Genomic DNA, 24,460 nt, shown 5'->3' with positions numbered 1-24,460 from the left:
CCAGAATGACTTTATAAACAACAAAAACAGCTGGTGCTGTGGGATAGCGGGTTAAGTGATGCGGACAGCCCAGGTGGGCTCCAGCACCCTGCTAGTGCATCTGGGACTTCCGTGGAGGGTTGCCCAAGTGCTTGGGCCCCTGTGCCCCCAAGGGAGACCAGAAGAAGCTCCAGACTCCTGGCATAAACCTGGTCATTGTGGCCAACTGGGGAGTGAACCAGCAGATGGAAAATTTCTTGGTGTATCCCTCTGTATCAAACTCTGCCTTTTCAATAAACCTTAAGAACAAAGAAAAAGGAACGTGTGCTTGCTTTTGGAGGCCAGAAATGCACGGTGCAGGTGGCGACAAGCCCACTGTCATTGTGAGGCTCTGGGGGGGAGGGGGAGAAGAGGGGTTCTCTGGTGGCTTCAAGTGTCCCTCAGCTTGTGGCTGTGTCACACCCGCATCTCCGCAACTCCAGCTGGCTGAAAATACCCCGCCCTGATCTAAGTGAGAGACTGAGAAGCCAGCAGGTACCCAGGGACTGCTCTTGCCCCCTCTGTCAGAGGTCCGTCCTGCACCAGGAGCAAATGCCACAAGCGGGCAGAGCCCAGTGTGTCCAGATGCCTCCCCACAGCCCTGCACACTCGGAGGACCGCCCTCCCTGACCTGCTGTGCAGAGGCAGTTCTCCAACCATCCAGTCCCTCAGAGGTGGGAGAGGGCTTGTCTCTTCCTGACTTCCGTGAGCAGCCCTACCGTGGGTTGAGGGCTGCCCGAACTAAGATCATCTGGGATGACGTCCGGTGCCTCTACCCTAAATTCTACCTGCAGACTTTCTTTACATTCTGGGGCCACCACTCAACTGGGAAATGGCACAGTTTCCCATAGGGGCATGGTCTCAGTTGGAGATACTGCTTTTAGGTGACAGGGGTCAGGCCCAGTCCTCCCCTTGTCTCACTTAGGGCAGTTCTGCTGCCAGCCCGTGCTGTCATCCCCACTAACGCAGCTTTAGGCAAGCCACTGCTCCTTGCAAAGCCACTTTCCTTACTTGTACAGTGAAGGTCTGCCCAGCCCCGTCCTCCGGGGCCTGGGAGACGCAGGGACCTTGCTGGGAGCTGCACTGCTGAGATGGCTCCAGCTCTTCCCCTGAAGAAGTGGGAGGGCACCTCACCCCGCTGCTCCTCACCCTCCGGTGGCCACAAAGCCTGCAACGCTTCACTTGCTCCTTTTTATTTGGCATTGGTCCAGGACAGGGGGAGGGTACAGCAGGGATCAAAGCAGGGGCTTCACCAGCCTCATGTCCCCCATGCCCCTCAACCCCTGGAATCTGTCAGTAAGGGACAGGGGATCTGGGAGGCCCAGCCTCCTTGCAGGGCTCACTTCAGTCTTGGATTTGTTGCCGCGTCTGGCCTTGACCTTCCTAGGGGTGCTAGGAAGAGCTGCGATGTCCAAGGGCAGATACCACAGGGCCCGTCCAGCACGGGGGCTGGGAAGGCGCTGAGAAACAAGAGCCTCCTCAGTGTGGAAGAAGGGAAGAGAGGGAGAGATGATCAGGAATGCAGAGGGCACAGCTAGCCCTTCCCCCGGGCGCTGGGCAGCCCTGACCCCGGAACCCGACACTGTCCGCAAGTCGTAGTTGGAGGCCCACCTTTCTTGGCTTCAGGCCGCCAGGTGTCAGCTTGAGATGAGAGTTGGGTGGGAGGGAAATGAACACCTTGGCCGTAGGTAGAGTCATCAGGGCCTTGCCTGTGGTCGACAGGGCCTTAGAGCCCAGCAGCTTGTGGGGCTGCCGGCTGAGGGCCTGCCCCTGGCCTCCGAGCACACGGGAAGAAGGCAGCCGGGCCTTGGCGTGGAGACTGGGGAGGTGGTACGGGGCTGCGGGAGCAAGGGCGGCTCTGAGGCCTAGGGAGGGCCCAGGGCAGACTAGCTGCCCTGTCAGTCAGGTGTGTGCGGAAGGTGGGGTGGGGTAGAAGGGCACATGGAGCCCTCCCGGGGCCTTCTCCAGGGATGGGGGGGCGGGGAAATGCAGGGTTGAGAGTCCAACAGACCTGGGTCTGCATCCCAGCTCTGCCCCTGCTGAGCTGTGCAACCTCGGGGAACTTGCTTACATTTCCTGATCCCTCAGCTGGAAAACGGGGGTAACAGCTCCTATCTGGTTGGGCTGCTGGGAGGACAAAGGAGGCTGGGTGGTGGCAGTGTGGCAGCTCAGGGCCCCTTCCTCCCGAGGCTACTGCGTGCAAGCAAGGGCATGGCCTGTATCGCCGCCCGGAGTGGACACAGCTAGGAAAAAGGTTCCATGAGTGTCGGCTTTTACTTCTTTCTGGTGGCTCTTTGGCAGGGGAGGGGCTTGGCAAGGGGGACCCTGGGGTGCTTTGGGGGAATGGTCTTACCCAGGGCCTGGGGGTTCTTCGGGCTCAGTGGCAAGCGATCCAGGGGGTGGGGATGCCTGTCTCCACTAGCCCAGGTCATGGTGAGAATGCAGCCCATCCTGGAGCTGGAGGGGTCCCACTTGCGCAGACTGGGGTGAGCCAGGGCCTTGGCACTTCTCGCCTTGCCTTTCTTCCCCTTCCCAGGGACTGAGGTGATAGGGGTGAAGTCCGACTTGTCAGCATGCCTCTGGCTTCTGGCCCTGGTCGCATTCCGAGAAGAGGTGGGGGCCCCCGAGTCCTTGCCTTCCCCAGAGCCTTGCTGGGTCAGCAGGTGTGGGAGTGCTGGGCGGAGCCTGAACCGCCTGGGACACAGTGCCATGGGCTTCTTGATGGTGCAGCCCTCCACCAGCAGCCGGGTACCCATGTACTGGGGCACTTCCACAACAGGCTGTAGGCAAGAAAAGACCAGGCCCACTCAGTCCTCACCGCCAGCAGGACTTGGGCTGAGACACGGGAAGGAGCCCCACAGGCAGTTCCTGCCATGCTGCCCATCCCCCAGCTCTCCAGCCAGATCAGCCCTGGTGCAGGTGTGGACATGGGCTAACCAGATCCTGCACAGACAGAAAAGCGTTGCAAGGATGCCCAGGAGTGAGCAGAGGCCACAGCCTTTAGGGTGGCAGTATGTGGAGAGGACAGGCAGCTGACGTGGGGGGGCAGAGACCAGGCCTGTGGGAGGCGATCCCATACAGTTCTCCAGGCCTGTGAAGGCAGCTGTGCTCGGGGGACTCAGCCTCCTCTGAGCTTGGAACTGTATGAGAGGCTCCTGACTAAACACCCTCTGAGCAACAAAACACCTGTTTGCATGTTCTAGCCGCACCTGCCAGGGAGATCACAACCAACAAGTGGAGACCCGGTTAGAACCTAGCCACTGTGCAACTGTAACTGCAAGAATCAAAACCACCAGGGGAACAGGATGACAGGATAATGTGTCATTTGCATACAGCCTAAATCTCACCTTATGGTATAATTAATCATTGCCACGGGGAGGGTGCAGCTTATCACCACTGTGATATCTGGCAGCTGCTGCCTTAGCCCACGGTCAAGCTCGACACCAGGAACAGGGAGACACTGAAGGTGTATGCCTTGTGGAAAGCATCCTGTCTCACCAAGAGGTCTGACCTAGCATCCAGCTTACAGGACATGCAGACACAAGCTGGAGTCTGGCGCCACCACAGGGAGCCAATCAGACAGATCCAGAATGCAGGGCAGCTGCCTGGCCCTGTCCAGAGACCCACCCAGCGACGGGATACAGATGGCCTAGATTCAGACAAGAAATAAAGCAAGCGGCACAAGGCATGTGCGTTGGTGACACGCTGGCCTGACATGGAAAAGCTGACCAGCACCGAAGGGCCAGCTGAGGGTCGTGTGACACTGGGCGAAGCAGAACAGAGCCCTCAGTCACATACCCAGGGCAGAGCCCCCGGCACAGTGGGTTCCTGGCCTTGGCTCTGTTGTATTTTTCTGCCCTGATATTTCCTCTCACTTCCATTTCATCAAACTGAAATGCCAACAACATTTTTTAAAAATATCGTCAAGGGAGGCTGTTGCTGTAGCACAGTGTGGGAAGCTGAGACACCCACTTCTCTCCTGGCTGTTCCCTCTCTGATCCAGCTCCTTGCTAGCCTGCCTAGGAAAAGCACTGTCAGATGGCCCACATGCTTGGGCACCTGCACCTAGGTGGGACAGGCTCTGGCTTTGGCCTGGCCCAGCCCCAGCTGTTGCAGCCATCTGGGGAGTGAACCAGACGACAGCTCTGATTCTTGCTCTTTCTGTGTCTCTCACTTTGAAAGAAATACAATCTTAAAAAATGTAAAATAAGGTATCATGAGTAACCGTCACAAAGAGGAGGCCCCACTCTGTGCCCAGACCTCGACAGAATCAAATGTGAATGCAAACACACTGTGCAAAGCTGCCTTGGGGGAATACCGCATGGGCTCGGATTTCAATCTCCTTTCAGAACAAGAGCAATGCTTCATATCATGGTCATCATCACCATCACTGTAGCTGCTATTAAACACCCTCACTGCACATCCAGGCACTTAACAATTAGAAACCCTCCCGAGCTTATGAGGCAGCAAAGACAGCAGCAGAGCCCTGGGGGGCAGGGACCTTCACTCAGCCCCGCGGGGCTTTATAAACAGCAGACCCACAATCCCTGTGTCCTCGTCTGGGCTCACTGCGTAGGGACAGACCCTGCTCCAAATGCTGTGCTGTGCATGTCTCTGGGAATACCAGTGAGGGGGAAAACAACATGCAAGGTCAGGGCCACCAGTGAGCCCAGTGCCGACGCACCTACATTCTGTGACAAACTGCCTGGGCTCAGAGCCTGGCTCGGGGTCTTGCCCCAGCTGTCTATCGGCACACAGAGGGGGCACGAGGCAATGGCCGAGGGACATCGGTTTCTGCCACTAACATGGGAGACCTAGACTGAGGTCCGGGCATCCACCTGGCTGCAGCCCAGCCCGCAGCTCCTGCCGTCATTTGGAGAGTAAACCAGCACAAGGGTACCCTCTCTGTCTGTCTTGTCTCTGTTTCTCAAAAAAACAAAAACAAAAACAAAACCCAACTCATGTTGGTTTTAGTATAAAACACTTTGAAATCTGAAAAACATGTTTTCCATGATCTGACGCCCCCTAATGTTACCCAAGCGTTAATGCATTTCCTTCTCCCAGACCCCACAGTAAAGGTGGTACTAACCTACTATATAGACACTGATGCCCAAGGTCAAGGGGCAGGACTAGGGCTAGGGCCTGGGTTTTGAACTTGGTCTGGAGAAAGAGGCAATCTCGCAGGGGCCCTACTTGGACCCAACCAGCTCACCTGTTTATAGATGAGCTCGAAGGCTCCTGTGTCGCAGGTGCGGTCCAGCCGCCGGTCGATGACCACACGTAAGGTGTCAGCTTGCACGCTGGCACAGAGCCGGGAGGTGACGGGCGTGGAGGGTGCCATGGAGGGGCTGGCATTGATCTCGATCAGCCAGGGGCGGAAGTCCTCACCGAACACAAAGTCGGCCCCATAGAGCTCAAAGCTGGCCTTGCGACATTGCACTGTATCCTGTGAGGTCTGCAAGGCATGGATCACGGCAGCCTTCATGCCAGGCACAATGATGGTGGCCCAGGCATGCGGGGCCCCCATCTCCTTCAGGTGGACCTGGAACTTCTGGCTGCACCACATGTTGTCCGCTGGCAGCAGGGGATGCCGGTGACATGAGTTCTGCAGGTGTTTCTGGATGGAGTTGTTGCACAGGTGCACCGCACTAGGGCAGAGGGCAGGATCCCATTGAGGGAACAGACAGGACACAGTTGGACCTGCCACATACCTTTGGGGTTAGGAGGCATCTTAGCTCTGAATGGACAATGCCCGGGTGACATACTGAATGCTCTGGGCTAGGAGGGCAGGAAGTGGCAGAGGGAGGACCATGAGAGCAGAGGCACTCAAGGTCCATCATTGCCACTGACCAGGGGTCTCAGGCAAGTCCTTAAGCTGGCAGGTTATAAAGAACAGCTGAAAGGATGGACGCACGGAGCCTCCACATCCATGGACACGAAGCCCCATCACATGTGAGTGCCCACCACTGGGTTACACGCTAATGCTTTCATCATCCACACGTGGACATTAGGTTCATAGGAGTTTCTATTGGGCAAAAGCCACCCAGCCTGGAGGCTGCCAACAGGGAACCTGACTCCGGTCCATGCACATGAGATGCTGCGTCTCACCTTGCCTACCTCCGGTGTCCCCTGGCCTCCCTTCACCCTGCCTGACATCTGCTCTTTTGGAACCAGTGTCCCTATAAGCTATTAGGTTGCAGTATTCCTCCACACACTGCTCATCTGCCTCTCCCCCCCCCAGGCTGTGAGCTCCCCAGTGTCCAGAAAATGTGTGGGGTGCACACCCAGCCAGTGTCTGTCAGCTGTGGGTCTGGGTGACTCTGCTGTGCCCTCCTTGCTTCTTGGCCTGCCAGTCCCCACCGCTCCCCAGACGGGGAGCCCCTAGGAGCTGGGCAGCAGGACTCACTTGTCCAGGTTCTTCAGGGAGAAGGGCTGTGTGGAGAAGCGGATGTAGCTGTGGCGGTAGAACCACACGGTCAAGGGGTTCCAGTCAGTGACCAGGAACCACTGCCTCAGGTCGAACTTGGTGCCAAAGATGAGCAGGGGCCGCTCGATGTACTTCTGCACCACCCACTTGCCATCCTTCATCATCAGCGGGTTGCAGTCTACCAACTTGAGCATCTCCTCCAGGTGGTCCATGCACGTAATGCCTAAGGGCGAAGGGGTACCCAGAAAGTGGGCTGGGGACAGGGCACAGAACACCCCAAGTTCTCATCCCCACAGGACCAGGACCAGGTGACCTTGCACCTCAACCTGTTCCCTCCAGCAAAGCAGAGTTTGTAAGAATAAAAGTTTTTAAACATTTCCTGGCCTGGCATGATAGCCCAGTGGCTAAAGTTCTTACCTTGCATGGGATCTCATGTGGGCCAGTTCTAATCCTGGCAGCTCCACTTCCCATCCAGCTCCCTGCTTGTGGCCTGGGAAAGCAGTCAAGGACGGCCCAAAGCCTTGGGACCCTGCACCCATGTGGGAGACCTGGAAGAGTTCCTGGCTTCGGGCTTTGGATTGGCTCAGCTCTGGCAGTTGTGGCTGCTTGGGGAGTGAATCATTGGACGGAAGATCTTCCTGTCTCTCCTCCACTCTGTATATCTGACTTTGCAATAACAAATAAATAAATTTTTAAAAAAAGTTTCCAGTTTGGGGCCTGGCACAATAGCCTAGTGGCTAAATCCTTGTCTGGGATCCTATATGGGTACAGGTTCTAGTCCTGGCTGCTCCACTCCCCATCGAACTTTCTGCCTGTGGCCTGGGAAAACCCAAAGAAGAAGATGGCCCAAAGCCTTGAGATCCTGCATCTATGTGAGAGACCCAGAGGGAAGTTCCTGGCTCCTGGCTTCGGATCGGCACAGTACTGGCCATTTGCAGTCACTTGGGGAGTGAACCATTGAATGCAAGATCTTCCTCTTGGTCTCTCCTCCTCTCTGTATGTCGACCTTTCCAATAAAAATGAATAAATCTCTCTTAAAAAAAAAAAGAGCCCGGCAGTGTGGCCTAGCAGCTAAAGTCCTCACCTTGAACGCGCCGGGATCCCATATGGGCAGCGGTTCTAATCCTGGTGGCCCCACTTCCCATCCAGCTCCCTGCCTGTGGCCTGGGAAAGCAGTCGAGGACGGCCCAAAGCTTTGGGACCCTGCACCTGTGTGGAGACCTAGAAGAAGTTCCTGGCTCCTGGCTTCAGTTCAGCATAGCACCAGCCGTTGCGCTCACTTGGGGAGTGAATCATCAGATGGAAGATCTTCCTCTCTCTCTCTCCTCCTCCTCTCTGTATATCTGACTTCCCAAGAATGCACAGAAAGACGTATGCCAGTTAGCAATCATTGCCTCGTGAAATCAAGGGTGGCTTTTATAGCTTCTTCATAGTTTCCTGCATTGCTTGTTTTTGTTTTTTTTTAAAGATTTATTTATTTTTATTGGGAAGTCAGTTTTATGGAGCGAAGGATACACACAGAATGATCTTCTGTCCACTGACTCTCTCTCCAAGTGGCCGCAACGGCCAGAGCTGAGCTGATCTGAAGCTAGGAGCTAAGAGGTTCTTTCAGGTCTCCCATGCAAGTGCAGGACCACAAGGCTTTGGGCCATCCTCTGTTTCTTTCCCAGGATACAGCAGGGAGCTGGATGGGAGGTGGGCCACAGGGACTAGAACCAGTGCCCATACGGGATCCCAGCACATGCAAGGTGAGTATTTTGCCACTAGGCCACCATGCTGGGCCCATTACTTGTTTTTTGATTTAGTAACAACCACATTATGTTCGTGATCTGGTGCCAAGAGTGTTTCTATGTCCCAGGTGTCCCGGCTCAAGTACCAGCCTGCCGGATGGCTCTCCTGTTCAAATGACAATAAGGCTGGCTGGGGCTTGCACCCAGGGGAAGTTTGCCTTCAAAGAGCACACTCCACCAAACTCCCTGGGCCTCTAGTGGAGGACAGACATGACAGAAGGGCGGGTCTGGGGAGCAAGGGCGGACCCCCACCTCGTCCACGGGACTTGGCTCCTGGCTTCACAATCCACACGTTGCGGTCTCCCTCCATGTCCATCTGGGGCACCACGGCCCGCAGCCGCTGCAGGATGTCCTCACAGCGTGGCACCTGTGTCTCCAGGTGCCTGAGCTCTGCTCCCTCACTGCGGAAAGACAACGGAACTTGGGCAGGGCTAGGCCTGGGGGGAGGAGGGTGACAGGTCTCTTCCATATCCTCTCCCACCCTTGAGCCACTCCCCTGCAGCCCAACACCGCACCTCTGCCACCTCCCTTCCTGTCCGTTGGAACTGCTCCTGCAGACTGTAGTCATTCAAGCTCCAAAGATAACTGTGTGACAGGCACTGTGCCCAGAGTTTTCCACACGAGGGGTCCTCCATAAGTTCATGGAAGACATGCACCCAGAAAAATTAACACACAAGCATTTCCAAACTTGGTTTTCACAGCAAAGTAAATACCTTTTATTCCCTTTTTTCATGAACTCTTTGAACTTGCCTGGCATTCTCACTAACTCAACAGCTGCTCCCTTTTGGAGAAGAGCAAGCTGAAGCCTGGGGAGTTGGGAGACTTGCCCACAGCCCATGTTCAGCTGAAGCTGGGCCAGGACTGGAACCACCTGACCTCTCCCAGCAGCTGCCCACACTCTCCCTGCCCGCGGAGTCCACTCGCTTCAGATCCTTTTTTCCTCCTTCCCTCCCTCCCTTCCTTCCTTCCATCTTTCCTTCCTTCTCCCCTCCCTCCCTCCTCTTTTTAAGATTCACATATTTATTTGAAAGGCAGAGTTAGAGACACAGAGAGAAAAAGAACATGAGTGAGCAAGACTTGAGCGAGATTTCATCTGCTAGATAATTCCCCAAATGGGCATAACTGCCAGGGCTGAGCCAGGCTGAAGCCAGGAGCCGGGACCTTCACCCAGGTCTCCCATGTAGGGTGCCATGGTGCCATGAGTACAAGCAATCAGGCCTTTTTTTTTTTTTAACTACTTTTCAGGTGTATTAGTAGGGGACTGGACTGAAAGCTGAGCAGTGGGGACTCAAACCGGCATTCACATGGGATACCAGCACTGCAGCTTAACCTATGATGCCACAATGTCAGTCCCCTCTCTCCTATCAGGAGAAGACAATAGCCATTGGAGCAGTACCAGAAACAGGAACAAAAAGACAGCAGGGGCTTGGCAGTGTTCATGCCAAAGTCCCAACACTGTCCCCCACAGTCCCGGGTACAAAGTGCCTTCTCACAGGAAGTGTGATGGAGCAACTCAGAAAAATCTCAACACAACAGTGTGTTGGTTTTTTCTTTACAGGGTGGCAGGGTGAGAGGAGGGATAGAGGGAGATCGAGCTTCCAGCTACTAGTTCGCTTTCCATATGGCAACCATGGCTGGGGCTAGGAATTTGGAACACTCCATGCTGAGTTAAAGAGACCCAAGCACCTGGGCCATCCTCCACTGCTTTACAGGTGTCATTACTGGGAAGCTGGATTAGAAGTGGAGCAGTCAGGACTCAAACTGGCACTCACGTGGGATGCCAGCCATTGTAAGTAGCTGCTTAACACACTGTACCACATCATCAACCCCAACAGCATGGTTTTTGATTTGTTAAAAAGGTAATAAAACCTATCAGGGTTTCATAGAGTCACCTTGTTAAAAGACTTGCTGGTGAGACAGATCATTTAAGGAAATCATAAGGTTGGTGTGCTAACTTAACAGGCCAATCCCCTTGCTACATTTCTAACACCCCATATGAGCACCAGTTCTAGTCCTGGCTGCTCCAATTCTGGTCTAGTTCCCAGATTATGGATTGGAAAAGCAATGGAGGATGGTTCAAGGATGGTTCTTGGGACTCTATACCCACATGGGAGACAAGGTAGAAGCTCCTGGCTTCAGATTGACTCAGCTGTCTGGCCACGTAGGGAGTGAACCAGGGGATGGAAGAACTTTTTTTTCCCTCTCTGTTTGATTGAATGTATAAATGCGATAAATGGTTATGGGCCCACAGGATGCTCTATCGGTTGTGGTCGGCAGTGTTTTAGCAGTAGCCTCAATTTGGAGGAGTTCATATGGCCCTGTGGGGGTTGCCCTGGCACTGCACACACAGAGGCCTCGTGTGCAATGCTGTGTGCCCTGCTGCAGCTGAGCTCACCTCTGTGTCAGTGGCTTGGCCTTGGCTGCTAGGTAGCTCTGGGTTGCCTGTTGGCCACGACTTATTTGCTTATGAAGTGGTGATTCACTGCTCAGTAGCTGAGCAGTGAGTTGCCCTGCCACCCACTCCTGCCTGTCACCACTGCCCTAGCTGCAGGGTCCTGAGAGCCCATGGCCCAGCAGGTATCAGGAAGTCGAGGCTTGCCTGAGTGTGCTCTGCCTGCAGCGCCCTCCTCCCTGCAGTCCCCCTCCAAGTCCTGTGCCAAATGATACATCCTTAAAAACTGGGTCACTGTTAGGAATGGTGGTGCAAAGCAAGGGGATAAACTGTTGCCTGCAGCAACAGCATCCCAAATGGATACCAGTTTGAGTTCCGGTTGCTCCACCTTTGTTCCGGCTCCCTGCTGATGTACCTGGGAAGGCATCACAAGCTGGACAGAGTGCCTGGGCCCTGGCCCCCATGTGGGACATCTGGAAGAATTCTCCTGGCTTCAGCCTGGCCTAGTTCTGACGACTGCAGCCCTTTGGTGATGATCCTGTGGATGGAAGATCTCTCTCTCTATCCTTCCCTCCCTCTCTGTAACTTTCCCTTTTCAAATTAGTCGATCTTAATCGCGTCTCAGACATTTTCTGCCCCGCTCCAGACCCCCTCTGAGTGAGCTTCTCACACAGGTGTGCAGGTCAGGTCCCGGGTCACACAGCTGAGTGGAACAATCACTCAAAGCTCCGAGCTTCCTGCTACTGTGCACCCTAGGAGGCAACTAGTGACAGCTTAAGTTACCGGGTTCCTGCTCCCCACAGGAGACCTGGTTTGAATTCCTGGCTCCTAGCAATGAACATGCACAGTAGCCTCAGCCACTGTGGGCATTCAATGAGAGAACCAGCAGGAGGTAGCTTGTCACTCTGCCTTTCAGAAAAAAAAAAAGTTTTGGAAAACTGCAGCAATCACAAGTCTATTTTGGCACAAGCAAGTTGTGCAGGACCAGTGCCATGGTGAAGCCTGTGATGTTCATACATCACACTTCAGGGTGCTGGTGTGAGGCCACACTTTCTGCCAGTGCATCTGGGAAAGCAGCAGACACCCAAGTACTGGAACTGCCAAGATCCAGATAGGGTCTCTGTCTGCAACCTAGCCTGGCCCCCTCCATTGCAATCATTTGTGAACAAACCAGCAGATGGACGAGCTCCATCTCAGGACTGGCATTGTAGTGTAGCACGTTAAATCTCTCCTGCAACACCAGAATCCCACATGGGTGCTGGTTCAACTCCTGGGTGCTCCACTTCCCATCCAGCTCCCTGCTTGTGGCCTGGGAAAGCAGTCAAGGACGGCCCAAAGCCTTGGGACCCTGTACCCGTGTGGGAGACCTGGAGGAAGTTCCTGGTCCCTGGTTTTGGATTGGCGCAGCACCAGCCATTGCGGCCACATGGGGAGTGAATCATCAGATGGAAGATCTTCCTCTCTTTCTCTCCTCCTCTCTATATATCTGACTTTACAATAAAAATAAATAAATCTTAAAAAAAAAAAAAAAAGCTGTGTCAGGACCAGCATGGTGGCCCAGCAAACTAATCCTCCACTCCTTGACACTCACATCCCATATGGGTGCCAGTTTGAATCCTGGGTGCTCTACTTCCTAACCAATTCTCTCCTTATACCCTGGGAAAGCAACAGAGGATGGGCCAAGTCCTTGGGACTGCACCCAAGTGAGAGACCAGAAAGAAGTTCCTGGTTCCTGATCAGCTCTGCTCTGCCATTGCAGACATTTGGGGAGTGAAACAAGTGGAGGAAAATCTGTCTCTTTTCTTTCTGCAAATCAGCCTTTCAAATGAAAGTAGGTCTTAAAAACAAAACAGAACCGAACAAGAACACACAGTGGCATCTGAGAAAAGCAGAGCTCATGTTCCTGAAGTCTCAGAGTTTGAAAATTGCCAAGCCAGGACTTGGGACTGTGTGGTGGCACAGGCCATGATGACTGGGTGTAACTACACTACATGACAGTGCAGAAGAGGGGCTCGCACCTGGAAGGTGTCAGGAGCAGGTGGGTGCCCCCACCCCTACCCCCAGCAGCAGGTACTCACTGGACCACTTGGTAGTAGCGCTGCAGGAAGAGGGCCCAGCCATCGGGACCCAAGTACAGGGGGACCCCCACATCCCTGTCGATGTCCAGGTGTGCCAGGGTGCTAAGGTGCTCCTCACACACACTCAGAGCCTTGTCTACAAACTCTGGGGTCACAGTTGCTATCTTCTTCTCTGTCTTCTTGAGCTGTTTTTCTCCTGCAGGGAGAGGGAGTCGCCTGTCACTGTTGCATTCACGCAGGTAAGCTGACATGTGCCACCCTCCAGCGTCCCATGGCCTGTCTCCAACAAGGCACAGTGCAGACCTAGACTTCCCAGTGTTCCGTGAATGCCACTCCCTGAAGCTTTGCTCTCAACTCACCTGAGATCTCAGCTCTTAATTTTGGGTTTCCCTGTTCCAGGGACTGTTGCATGTGTGAGGATCTGTGCTAACTGCCCCCATGGCCTTGATGGCATGTCCCCAGCATGCACCTCTGGCCACTCTACTGCTGGGACCCCTAACACACTGAACTATGTCTGAGATGCACTTGGGAAGCCTGGCTGAGGTGAGCTCCCACATATGTGATTTCCTGGGTCCTCCTGTGCAAGGATTCTGGGCCCACTGCCAGAACTCTGGAGTGTTCTTTGGAGTACAGGATGAAGAGACAGAGCAAATGGTGCAGGGCCACCAGTCAGGGGGTCCTTAGGAGCCCCTCTCATTCCAGCAGGCTGCTTCCTACGCACAGCACAGGGGTCCTCGAGCCACCCTCCACCACCCTGCCTCCTCCTCCTCAGTTATGCAGGCTCCCACAGTCTCCTTCCTGGCCTCACCTCTGGGAGGGCCAGCAGAGGCACAGAAGTCAGGTGTGGGATGGCTGGGATGGAGGAAGGCCTGTGAAGGCAGTGGGTAAAAGGGCAGGAGACCCAGCAAATGGGGAGAGAAGCTGGGGAGTGGGCAGGTGGAAGAGGAACCTAAAGGCAACCGCAGGTGGGTGAGGAGACCAACGCGGAGTGACCAGCACAGCACATGGGCTAGTCAGTGCGTGGTTGGGTGGTGGATGAGTAGATGGAGGAGCAGTGGATGGACATGGTGGTAGGCAGGCATGCTGATGGCCAGATGGACATGGATGGACATGGATGGATGGGAGGACACGTGGCCGGGGAGGGGAGCTCACCACAGCACCCACCTGGGGCCTCTTCCTCCTTGGCCTGGTGTGAATGCGACTTCCTTTCGGACTTCACCACCAGCTTGAGCACGCTGCGGGCGGCCGTCAACCAGAAGTCCTCTGCTCCCGGGGCAAGGAACACCCTGCTCAGCCCCAGGCTTGCAGCCTGCTCTGGTTCCGGAACCTCGTCATCACCTGCCCCACAGTGGATCTGGAACCTGACCCCACATCTTCTGATGCTGGACTCTGCCTTGGAGCCTGATTCCCACTGACTCAGCCGGACAAGCAGCCTGAGACCTGGCCTGTCCGGCTCGGGTCTGCCTTTGGGATCTGTGTTCTTCCATGCCTGCTTAGCTTTCCACACTTGCTCCTCACTGAGGCCCAGGGCCAGTTTCAGACTGGGAATGTAATTTAAACCCAACATCTAATCTGAATCTACATTCTGATCCAACCCGAAGGCCAGCTGCAGCTAGACCCTGCTCTTCCTTGGAAAGTCAAAGCTCATAACTCGTTTAGACCCTGATTCTGCCAACAGAACTTGTAATGGGCCTGGAATCTACTCTGGACTCCAGACTCTGCCAGTGCAATGATGCAATGACTTCAGTTAGCACCTGCTCCAGGCAGGAATGAACCCACTGAGGCTCATCAGGAAGAGACGGTGTGTTGAGCTAGGAAGCTCATTGAGGGCAGGCACATTAGGGAGACTGGGACAAGGGCAGAGAAAAAAGTGTGCCCAGCAGACACAGGTGGGTGGAGAGGCCAGGAACAAAGCTTTGCACTGGGAGTCTGGGGCTGTAGCCTGGAAACAGGTGTCTCCTTACCTATGAAGGCCTTCTTGTCATCCTCGGCCCCCAGGCGATAGCAGCGTGGGAAGAAGGAGTCGGCGTCAGCTTCATCAAACCAGGGCAGGTTACGGAGATTGAGACACAGGCCTACCTGCAGAGTCGGCAGCTGAGGGGTGGGCTGGGGACCGGCCCAGGGGGCTCCGGGACGGAGCATGTGCGTGGTGGCCTCAGCAGGGCACGCTCGCAGCCCTCACCCTGCCTGCCGGGCCTGCGTGATGTGCTCCTGCCTTTCCCCCATCCCCGCCAGTCCAGGAATCCTCCTCGTGTACCCCAACAATCGGATGGCAGACGCCTCCTACTCCAAGCTCTCCCGCTCCATGCCCTTGGGCTTGGAGTCTGTTCTGGCTCCAGACCCACTGGAAACCACTCTCATCATGCTGTCCACACCCGCAAAAGACATCTGTGCAGAGGCCTGCCGCTTCACACCCCAGGGCGCATCTCGCCCTCTCCTGAGAACTTTCCTCTTGTCACGGGGCAAGGGGCCCTGGGCTGCCCTCCGCGGGAGCCCACCTTTGTGGTGAAGGCACCAGCCCGGGCGTAGTGGTTTATTATCTGGTCCTTGCAGAGGAAACGGCAGTCCAGCACATCCCGCCGAGTGGTCCAGATGAAGTAGGGGGTCTCATTACGAACCATGCGGGACTGAGAAGAGAGGGAGACAGGGAAGCTGGTGAGGGCAGCATGGCCTGCGGCAGTCCATCCCATTGACCAGCATGGAGGGCTGGGGGTGGGGCAGGCACAATGTGCCTCTTGCCTTGCCCACAAGCTCCTTGTGTGAAGTAAGAAAACACCTCTTTCTCAGAGGCATACCCCGGATGAGCAAGAAAGAGGCCAGTGGGTGGCCCCCCTGAGACTGGGCGATAAGCACCAACCAAGCTCAGTAACTCAATACTATGCAGTGTTCGGGCCCCTGGCTTTCTGCGATGTGCCCAATTGCAGGACAGTGAAGTCAAGGTTGATGGGTACACAGCATGTCACAGATGCTCCTCTCTGCACCCACGTCTCTCCCTGTTCCCTCAACTCTGACGGTTAAGAGAAGGACTGTGCAACAGTGCTGTGTCCTAAGCCACGTCCACGTCACCTCAGTCAGTCCTCGCCACTACCTCAGCAGGTGGGGGCCCTGACGATCCTCCCATCACAGACAGGGAACTGAGGACCAGGGAGAGTGACAGGCCCGCCTGAGGACTTGAGGCTGAGCTGCTGGATCAAGTCCTTGGGGCTCAACCCTTCCTGACACTGAGAAGGGGCAAGCACATTTAGCTATTCTTTCCAAGCTGTGGTACCTAACCTGGTTATGAACCCCTGGCCTCAGCCAACGCGCATGCCATACCAGCCGCACTCACAAATCCTAAGGTCCCCTGCTGAGATAATATGGAATTTTTGGGTTTTCTAAATCATCTCAGAGGCAAAGCAGAAAGAGACATATGGACAGGCAGATGGACAGATGGAACTGCCATTAGCTAGTTTACTCCCAGATGCCTGGAAGCCAGGAACTCAATCCAGGCCTTCTCCGCCGACGGTGAGAACTCAACTATCTGAACCAGCTCTCGCTGCTTCCCAGGCTGTGGTGAGCATCGGGAACTGTGATGGAGCCAGGCCTTGAGTTAAGCCAGATACACCGATACGGGACAAGGGTGTGCCTGCAACTGGCTTCATTACTGGGTCAGACGTCCATCCCAAACCATGGGGCTTTTATCCGGAAGGAGGCTATGCCAGCTGCTGCCTCCCTGAGCAGAGTTCTGAACTCCAAGCCATTCCTTTCCCAGCTCCGCTAAGCCCCTCTCCACTCTGTGGGCCCACCCTGCCCTCACACAAGGCATCGCTTCTCCTTACCACTGGAACTGAGACCCAGAGGGGGTAAGATAGCCCTGACACCAGCCAGCTATACCCCAGGGCTCACACTCCCTACTACAGCCCCCACTGTCCCCTGCTTCTCCCAGCCCCCAATTTCCAGCCTCACCATTAAGGCATGTGTCCCTTCCACATCGCCGCATTCCAGAAACCCTTCAAAGTTGAATGGCTGTGGTGGTTGAAACTCCTCCTGGTCGTCTTCATCTTCTGTGGGCACAGAGCCTGATGAAGCCCTTGGCCCCTGCCCTTGACCCCATCAAGCCTCATCCTCAGGATAGGGGGACCCCTCACCATTCTCAGGGGTGTCGCTGTCACCCGCGGCCGAGTTGTCCAGCTCCTTCTGGGGCGGTAGCAGAGCTGGGGCGCCCATATGATGGATCATCTTCTTCTCCACCCAGCCCCTCTGGCGCAGGAGGCAGCGGATCACCGGGTAGTGGCCCTGGATCATGAAGATCTTCTTCTGCTGTAAGGGGAGCGATGATGACCGGTTTGAGAAGCACGGGCTATGTGGCTGTTGCCAGCGGGCAGCTGGGTGCCGACGTCCCAGCCCTCAGGGCAGTGCCACATTCCAGCAGGAGGCACTGCTTATTAATGAGGAGAGGCAGCTCAGAAACACACCTGAAAATGGTGCAACTACTGCGTGAGAAGCACTGAGCGTCCCTAGCAAGCACGCATATATGTTTCTGTGAGCCATCCTACTGCAATGGTTATGAAACTAAGGCACTGAGACACTGAAGCTCTTGCCCATGCCACACAACAGACAAATAAAATAGCAGCAATTTATATTCAGGCAGTCTGGCTCCAAAAGTCACAGATTAACAGGGATCCAGAGAAACCTAAAAATATGAGGGGTCTGGGGTACAGTGTTGTGGCACAGCAAGTAAGGCCACTGCTTACAACACTGGCTTTCTATACAAGCTCCAGTTCAAATTCCAGCTGCTCCACTTCTGATCTAACTCCCTGATAGTGAGTCTGAGAAGGCAGCAGGAGATGTCACTCATGTGGGAAACACGGGTGAAACTCCTGGGTCATGGCTTTAGTCCTGACCAGCCCCAGCCACTGTGGCCATTTGGGGCAAATGGAAAAAAAATCTGCTTCTCAAGAGAATAAAATAAATCTTTTGTTGGAAAGGTCAATTTACAGAGAGGAGGAGAGACAGAAAGAAAGAGCTTCATCCGCTGGTTCACTCTCCAAGTGGCCACAATGGCTGGAACTCAGCTGATCTGAAGCTAGGAGCCAGGAGCTTCTTCCAGGTCTCCCACGCAGGTGCAGGGTCTCAAGGCCTTGGGCCATTCTCTATTGCTTTCCCAGGCCACAAGCAGGGAGCTGGAAGGGAAGTGGAGCAGCTGGGACACAAACCTGCAATCCATATGGGATCCCGGTGCATGCAAGACAAGGACTTCAGCCACTAGGCTAGTGCGCTGGGCCCATAAAACAAACAACAACAACAACAACAACAAAGAACAAAACATTATTTTGGTGCAAATTTTCTGAAATCCATGCCATGTTTCTTTTATTTGTTTTAATTGGAAAAGCAGATTTACAGAGAGACACAAAAAGATTTTTCATTGGCCCAGGTGGCTGCAACAGCCAGAGCTGAGCTGAACCAAAACCAAGAACCAGGAGCTTCTGGTCCTCCACTGCAGTGCAGGGTCCCAAGGGTCCCAAGGGTCCCAAGGGTCCCAAGGCCCTGGGCCGTCCTCACAGGCCACAAGCAGGGAGCTGGATGGGAAGTAGAGCAGTTGGGACACCAAGTGGCACCCATACGGGTCCTGGTGCATGCAAGGCGAGAATTTAGCCCTGGACCATCGTGCTGGGCTCCATGATACACATCTTCCCTGAGCTTATGAAAGGCTCCTTTGTACACAGCCAGGGAAGCGACTGGGAGCCAGGTGGATGAAAAAAACACACACAAAGGCCTTAAGGCTAGAAAGAGGTCAGCGGAATAGAAAGGACCCTGGAGCCAGTGGAACCTGGAAAGCGGGAGAACTGGGGCTGGCATTGTGGCACAGTGGGCCAAGCTAATGCCTGTAATGCTGAAGTCCCATATGGGAGCCAGTTTGAGTTCTGGATGCCCCACTTGCCACCTAACTCCCTGAAATGCACTTGGGAAAGCATCAGTGAATGGCTCAGGTGCTTGGCCCTCTGCACCCACGTGGGAGATGTGGAAGAAGCTTCTGCCTCAGCCTGGCCCAAGCCCGGTTGTTACAATCACCTGGGAAGTGAACCATCAGATGGAAGCTTCATCTCTCTCTGTAACTCCACCTGTCAAAGAAATAAACCTGAAAATGTGGGAGTGCTGCAGAGGCCGCAGCCAGGCTGCAGGGGGCTCTGCTGGCCTGGGGATGCACTTGCACTTCACGCTGAAAGGGGCATGAGAATCAGGCTAAACTAAGAGGGAGCGCAAGCTGTGTGCGTTTACATCACTGCTGTGTACAAGACAGAAAGTTCTAGAACCAGGTTGCCAGTCAGATCTACAGTTAGAAGGCTGCTGTGGGACGCCCCTAGGCTAACCCTCCACCTGCAAGCACCAGCATCTCGTATGGGTGCCAGTTAGTGTCCTGGATGCTCCGCTTCCCATCCAGCTCCTTGCTTATGCCCTGGGAAAGCAGTGGAGGATGGTGCAAGTCCTTAGTCACCTGCAGCCATGTGGAAGACTCAGAAGAGATCCCTGGTTCCTGGCTTCAGCTCAGCTCAGCTCTGGCCATTATGGGCATTTGGGGAGTGAACCTGCAGATGGGAGATCTTTCTTAGTCTCTCCTTCTTTCTGTAAATCTGCCTTTCCAATCAAAATAAATAAATTAAAACAAAAAAGATGGGCCCGTCACGATGACTCAAAGGCTAAAACATCACCCTTTAAGTGCCAGGATTCCAAATGGATGCTGGATCATGTCCTGGCTACACTTCCCATTCGGCCCCTGCTGCGCTTGGGAAAGCGGAGGCAGATGGTCCCAGGGCATGGGCCCCCGACAGCCCTGTGGCACAGCAGAATGGACTTCCTGGCTTCGGACTGTTCCAGACCTAGCTGTTGTGACCAACTGGTAGGGGGTGTGAAGAGCAGACCTCTCCCTTTCTCCCCTTCTGTCACTTTTTGTATTTTTTTTAAAGATTTATTTATTATTTTTTATTGCAAAGTCAGATATAAAGAGAGGAGGAAAAGACAGAGAGGAAGATCTTCCTCCATTGATTCACTCCCCAAGTGGCTGCTACAGCTGGAGCTGAGTTGATCCAAAGCCAGAAATGAGGAGCCTCCTCTGGGTCTACCACGAGGGTACAGGGTCCCAAGGCTTTGAGCTGTCCTTGACTGCTTTCCCAGGCCACAAGCAGGGAGATGGAAGGGAAGTGGAGAAGCCAGGAAAAGACTGGCACCCATATGAGATCCCAGCGTGTGCAAGGAGAAGACTTTAGCCACTAGGCTACTGCATTAGACCCCCATTTAAAAAGATTTATTTATTTTTATTGGAAAGGCAAATACACAGAGGAGAGCAGAGACAGAGAGGAAGATCATCCATCTGCTGGTTCACTCCCAAAGTGGCTGAAACTGCTGGTGCTGTGCCAATCCGGAGCCAGGAGCCTCCTCTGGGTCTACCACAAGGGTATAGGATCCCAAGACTTTGGGCCATCGTCTTCTGTATTCCTAGACCACAAGCAGGAAACTGGAAGGGAAGTGGGGCTGTCTGGACACTAACCAGCACCCATATGGGATCCCAGCGCATGCAAGGCAAGAACTTTAACCGCTAGGCTACTGCGCTGGGCCTCAGTTTGACTTTCAAATCAATAAGCCTTTACAAAATGGAACCGGGTCATGACAGTGATTGGCAAAGGCGTGAGGGTTGAGATTTGTTTGGGTGAACAAGAGAAGATTTCTGTCTTTAGCAGCTGAGAGATGGGGTAGACCAGAGACTGCGGAGAACTGTGGGAAGCACAGTCGCAGGAAAATGAGGGGCAGGAGTCCGAAACGGGAGAGGAGGACTGGATCTGGGCCCACCGGGTGTGGCTTTACAGGCTGAAGAGGACACAGAGAGGGTCGCATGGACCCAGCCGGACTCAGTCGAGTACATGGGTTCCCAGCACACACTGGGAACACCCACAGGGAGTGCACGGCTCCCAGTTTCCGTGTGGCCCAACGCTGCCCGTGGCACACACTTAGTGACCGAATTAACAGAGGGAGGATCCTCCCCACCTCTGACGCTCAGCCTGTCAAATAAATGTAAAAAGCTCAAAAATACATTCGTGTACATACACATACATATATAAACATGCACACACACACATAGGCAGCTGACAAGCAGCAGCCAGGAGAAAGCACAGCAGGAATGAGCGCAGCGGGGCCAGCGAGGGGCTGCTGCCTGACCCCCGGAGGTCACCAGCAGAAGTTCAGAGAACATGGGGCCCCACATGATGTCTCAATTGGCTAATCCTCCAAATGCATGCTGGTTCGTGTCCCAGCTGCTCCACTTCCCATCCAGCTCCCTGCTTATGGCCTGGGAAAGCAGACAAGGACAGCTCAAAGCTTTGGGACCCTGCACCTGAGTGGGAGACGCAGAAGCTCCTAACTCCTGGCCATTGTGGGGAGTGAATCAGCAGATGGGAGGTCTTTCTGACTCTCCTCTCTGTAAAACTGCATTATATGTTATGTATACAATATATATGTTACATACGTAAGCGAAACAGAAGGAAGGGAAGCGGAACCACGTCTAGACTTCTGCCAAGTTCTGTGGGGAGGCAGCCTTTGTTATGGCGGTTAAGAATGCAGGCTGAGGGCCCGGCGTGGTGGCGCAAGTGGTTAAGGTCCTCACCTTGCACGCCCGGGATCCCATATGGGCGCCGGTTCTAATCCCGGCAGCCCCGCTTCCCTTCCAGCTCCCTGCCTGTGGCCTGGGAAAGAAGTCGAGGACGGCCCAAAGCTTTGGGACCCTGCACCCACGTGGGAGACCCGGAAGAGGCTCCTGGCTTCGGATCGGCATAGTATCGGCCGTTGCGCTCACTTGGGGAGTGAATCATCGGATGGAAGATCTTTTGCTCTGTCTCTCCTTCTCTCTGTATATCTGCCTTTCCAATAAAAACATAATAAAAATAAATCTAAAAAAAAAAAAAAAAAGAATGCAGGCTGAGCTCCCCCAACTCTGGGGGCCCTTCTAAGCCCCCCATCAGCGCCCGCTGACCTTGACAGCTCTCTCCACGTGGATTTTGGCGTTTTTGAGGCGGCCCATGTGGTGAGACACCTTGGAGAATCCACCCCAGAGGCAAGAGGAACCTGCGGAAAGACGCCAAGCAGGGCAGGCTGGGGGGCACAGCCTAGGGCTCTCTTCTGTGCCCACCCAGCATCTTGCTCCTCGCAGAGCCCGTCCAGGCTGTGCGCGCCATTCCAGGCTCACCGTCCCGCGGCAGGTCATCATCTAGGGCCGGAGAGCGCAGGGGGCCGAGGGAGCGAGGATCTGAGGTGCTCTTGGGATGCAGACCCTGGGAAAGCTTCTGGAAGGCTTGATCCAAAGGGTGCACAGGGGCGGGGCTGCCGCTCACACAATCCCCCTCCGGCTGGGTGGAGGCGGTCCCAGGCCACGGCAGCCGCCCGGGCGATGGTAGCCCCAGCCGCCGCCGGGAGTGGCGCACCCAGGGCCAGGGGGCAGCGGAACTGACACGGGGCTCAGGTGGCTGTCGTTCCCCCGGCCAGCCGTACCCCAAGCCGCCCTCTGGGTAGCACCAGGAGGCGGAGCCCAGGCGTGCAGGCCCCAGCTTCCCTGCGCTCAGAAGCAGGACTCCGCAGCCAGGGCCCTGCATGCGCCCTCACCGCCTCCCTTGGTGCGCCGCAGCCTTGGCGAGCAGGCGCTCTTGGTCCCAGGCCCCGCCCTCTGGTTACTGTCGCCTTGGAAACCATTCTCTAGGCATACAAAGTGTGGCAGCCAGGTTCGGGAGCTGCAGTGGATCTCTGGGTGCTCCAGTGGTCCTTCCCCCAGCGAGTGGGGATCCAGGCCTCACCTGCCAGAAAGGCAGCTTTGAGCCACCCGTTAGTATGGGCATGCTGGTTTCTCAGGTTGTTCCTGAGTGCCTGAGGCTTGGGTCATTCTCCCTTCATTCTAGGGTACCACACACTAGGAACAGGGTACGCACTGACAAATGGCAGCTGATCTGAACTTGCAGCTCAACAGGAGTTGAGGTGGGGGAATGAGCAAGCAAAGGAATACAAGGGCTACAGGTGTTAAGTGTGTTGATCTAGCTACTTGAGCTCCACAAAGCAGCTCCCAGGAGAAATGGAGAGGAGCCTAAAGGCAGAGCATCTTAAGGGGATGAGAGTGGGCAACAAGGTGCAGAACTCAGCTCCAAGCCCTGAAACTTGCAAAGAAAAACCCAGCTCATTGTGAGTCAGCTGCAGAGGAAACTAATGGGTCGCTAGCTGGTTAACCCCAGACCAGGACCATCAAGTCCTTCTGGAGTGGCAGCATCCTCTAATAAACCAAAGCCAAGAGATGCTAAGTGACTGGCCTCACAATCCACGGAGGGGTGATTCTGGACACCCAGCGAGATGGCAGCTTCTCCCTTGGGTGCAGCTCCACCTTATCTCTCTGCTGCTCACAGGAGCCCCAGGCAAGGGCAATGCAGCACAACGCCCAGCTCTTCCAAGTCTCAGGATAGAGTTGTTCCCCCTACCTGGTTTGAAGACTAACCGTACCACCACCTTCCAACAACCCCAGGCGCCACTCCAGGCTCGTCTGAGCTTTCCAAAGGCAAGCCCCCAGGCAGGGCCTGGCAGACACCCACCGCATCCTCATCAGGCTACCAACCTGGCTTGAGGAACTTTGGACCTTGAGGGACAGATCTGTGAAAACCCAGGGTTCTGCCTGGCTGAGGCAGACTGCGCCCTCTTACGACAGCTGCTGAGTGACCAGCCGCCATGTGCACGTGTCCACCCAGTTTCACCGGGAGCACCCTGCCTATGTGCTACAAAGCCAGAATGCAGCCATGTGCTCGACAGATGGTGTGACAGCTCAGAAAGGCAGGGGACAGGCAGGTCACAGAGGTCCTGTCATAAAGGGCTGACAGCCACACAGGCCATCCCCACCCCAACCCTCCCTCCCCTCACCACCAGCTTGCCCCTCGGAAGCGTCCCTGACAACCCATCCTGGAATTCCCAGAGGTCCCTGCTTGGTGATAGTGAAGCCTATTGGCACTCCTAACTCTCACCCAAGGCAGGGAGGCTGTGCCCACTGGCAGCCTGGAGCCAGCCAGCATCCCACACTGGGGAATGCTCGTGCCACACCTCCTCTCTGCTCAGCACCAGGTTCAGAACCGAGTCAGGACACGCACACGTCTGCTTTCCTTCCCGTCCACCCAGCTGTCACTTGCGAGTCCTAGCGCTATCCAACCTGTGATGCTGGAACAGCCGTTCTGTTTGTCACTTGAGCTCTCAAGCATCTGGCATGGAACAGTGGGACTAAAGAACAGACTTTAAACTTTATTTAAATTGAAATAAATAGTTCCATGTGGAAAGCCATTACTGCTTTAGCAGAGGCAAGATCTACCTTCTCGCTCCAAGGTCAATAGGTTTGAGACGAGCTACTGGAGCTCATCCAAGTTCTTCCTTTGTCCCTAAGACATTGAGATCCCTGCTTCTCCCAGGCCACCTCGGTCAGTGCACCTGAGACCATCATGTGACAGCACTCAGCTCTGGGCAGTCACCAAGTGGCTTCAGAAATACATGGAGCCTGGGTGAGGGCCCTGGGAGGGATTACAATAGGACCAATCAGTGGGCTGTATATGCTCGCCCCTACACACTCACACACACACACACACACACACGCCACAGACCTCATGCAGCCCCAAAGGGGCAAGAAGAGACTTTAATCAGGGGAGGTAGGGCCACCAGAACTGGAAGAGAAGATAGAGAGCGTGGGTACAGAGGGGCCAGAGCAGGCACTGAG

The 24,460-nt window shown here is 54.9% G+C and overlaps 1 protein-coding gene across 3 annotated transcripts; it reads right to left on the bottom strand.

Moving 5' to 3' along the window:
* Positions 1–1,209: 1,209 nt before the first annotated feature.
* Positions 1,210–24,251, bottom strand: LOC121166086 (tubulin monoglycylase TTLL3-like). 3 transcript variants are annotated; one of them, XM_040995157.1, is made up of 15 exons: positions 21,920–24,251; positions 21,707–21,798; positions 16,833–17,004; positions 16,651–16,748; positions 15,204–15,332; positions 14,670–14,784; positions 13,870–13,968; positions 12,706–12,901; positions 8,488–8,636; positions 6,425–6,668; positions 5,231–5,666; positions 2,654–2,798; positions 2,030–2,106; positions 1,630–1,856; positions 1,210–1,496 (listed from the first exon to the last, which is right to left on the bottom strand). In XM_040995157.1, exons 1-14 carry the CDS (start codon positions 22,320–22,322, stop codon positions 1,716–1,718), a joined length of 2,496 nt encoding a protein of 831 aa, XP_040851091.1. In that variant the 5' UTR covers positions 22,323–24,251; the 3' UTR covers positions 1,210–1,496; positions 1,630–1,715. The 3 variants fall into 3 exon arrangements, with proteins under 3 accessions (XP_040851091.1, XP_040851089.1, XP_040851090.1); XM_040995155.1 differs by lacking the exon at positions 1,210–1,496 and having other exon boundaries at positions 1,782–2,798; XM_040995156.1 differs by lacking the exon at positions 1,210–1,496 and having other exon boundaries at positions 1,782–2,798; positions 16,651–16,745.
* Positions 24,252–24,460: the final 209 nt, after the last annotated feature.

The sequence above is a fragment of the Ochotona curzoniae genome, unplaced genomic scaffold, assembly GCF_017591425.1.
Source record: "Ochotona curzoniae isolate NIBS_2020 unplaced genomic scaffold, NIBS_Ocur_1.0 contig_908, whole genome shotgun sequence".
Classification (NCBI taxonomy): Eukaryota; Metazoa; Chordata; class Mammalia; order Lagomorpha; family Ochotonidae; genus Ochotona; species Ochotona curzoniae.
The sequence above is the reverse complement of the archived record's forward strand: the minus strand, read 5'-3'. Positions and strand labels throughout refer to the sequence as shown.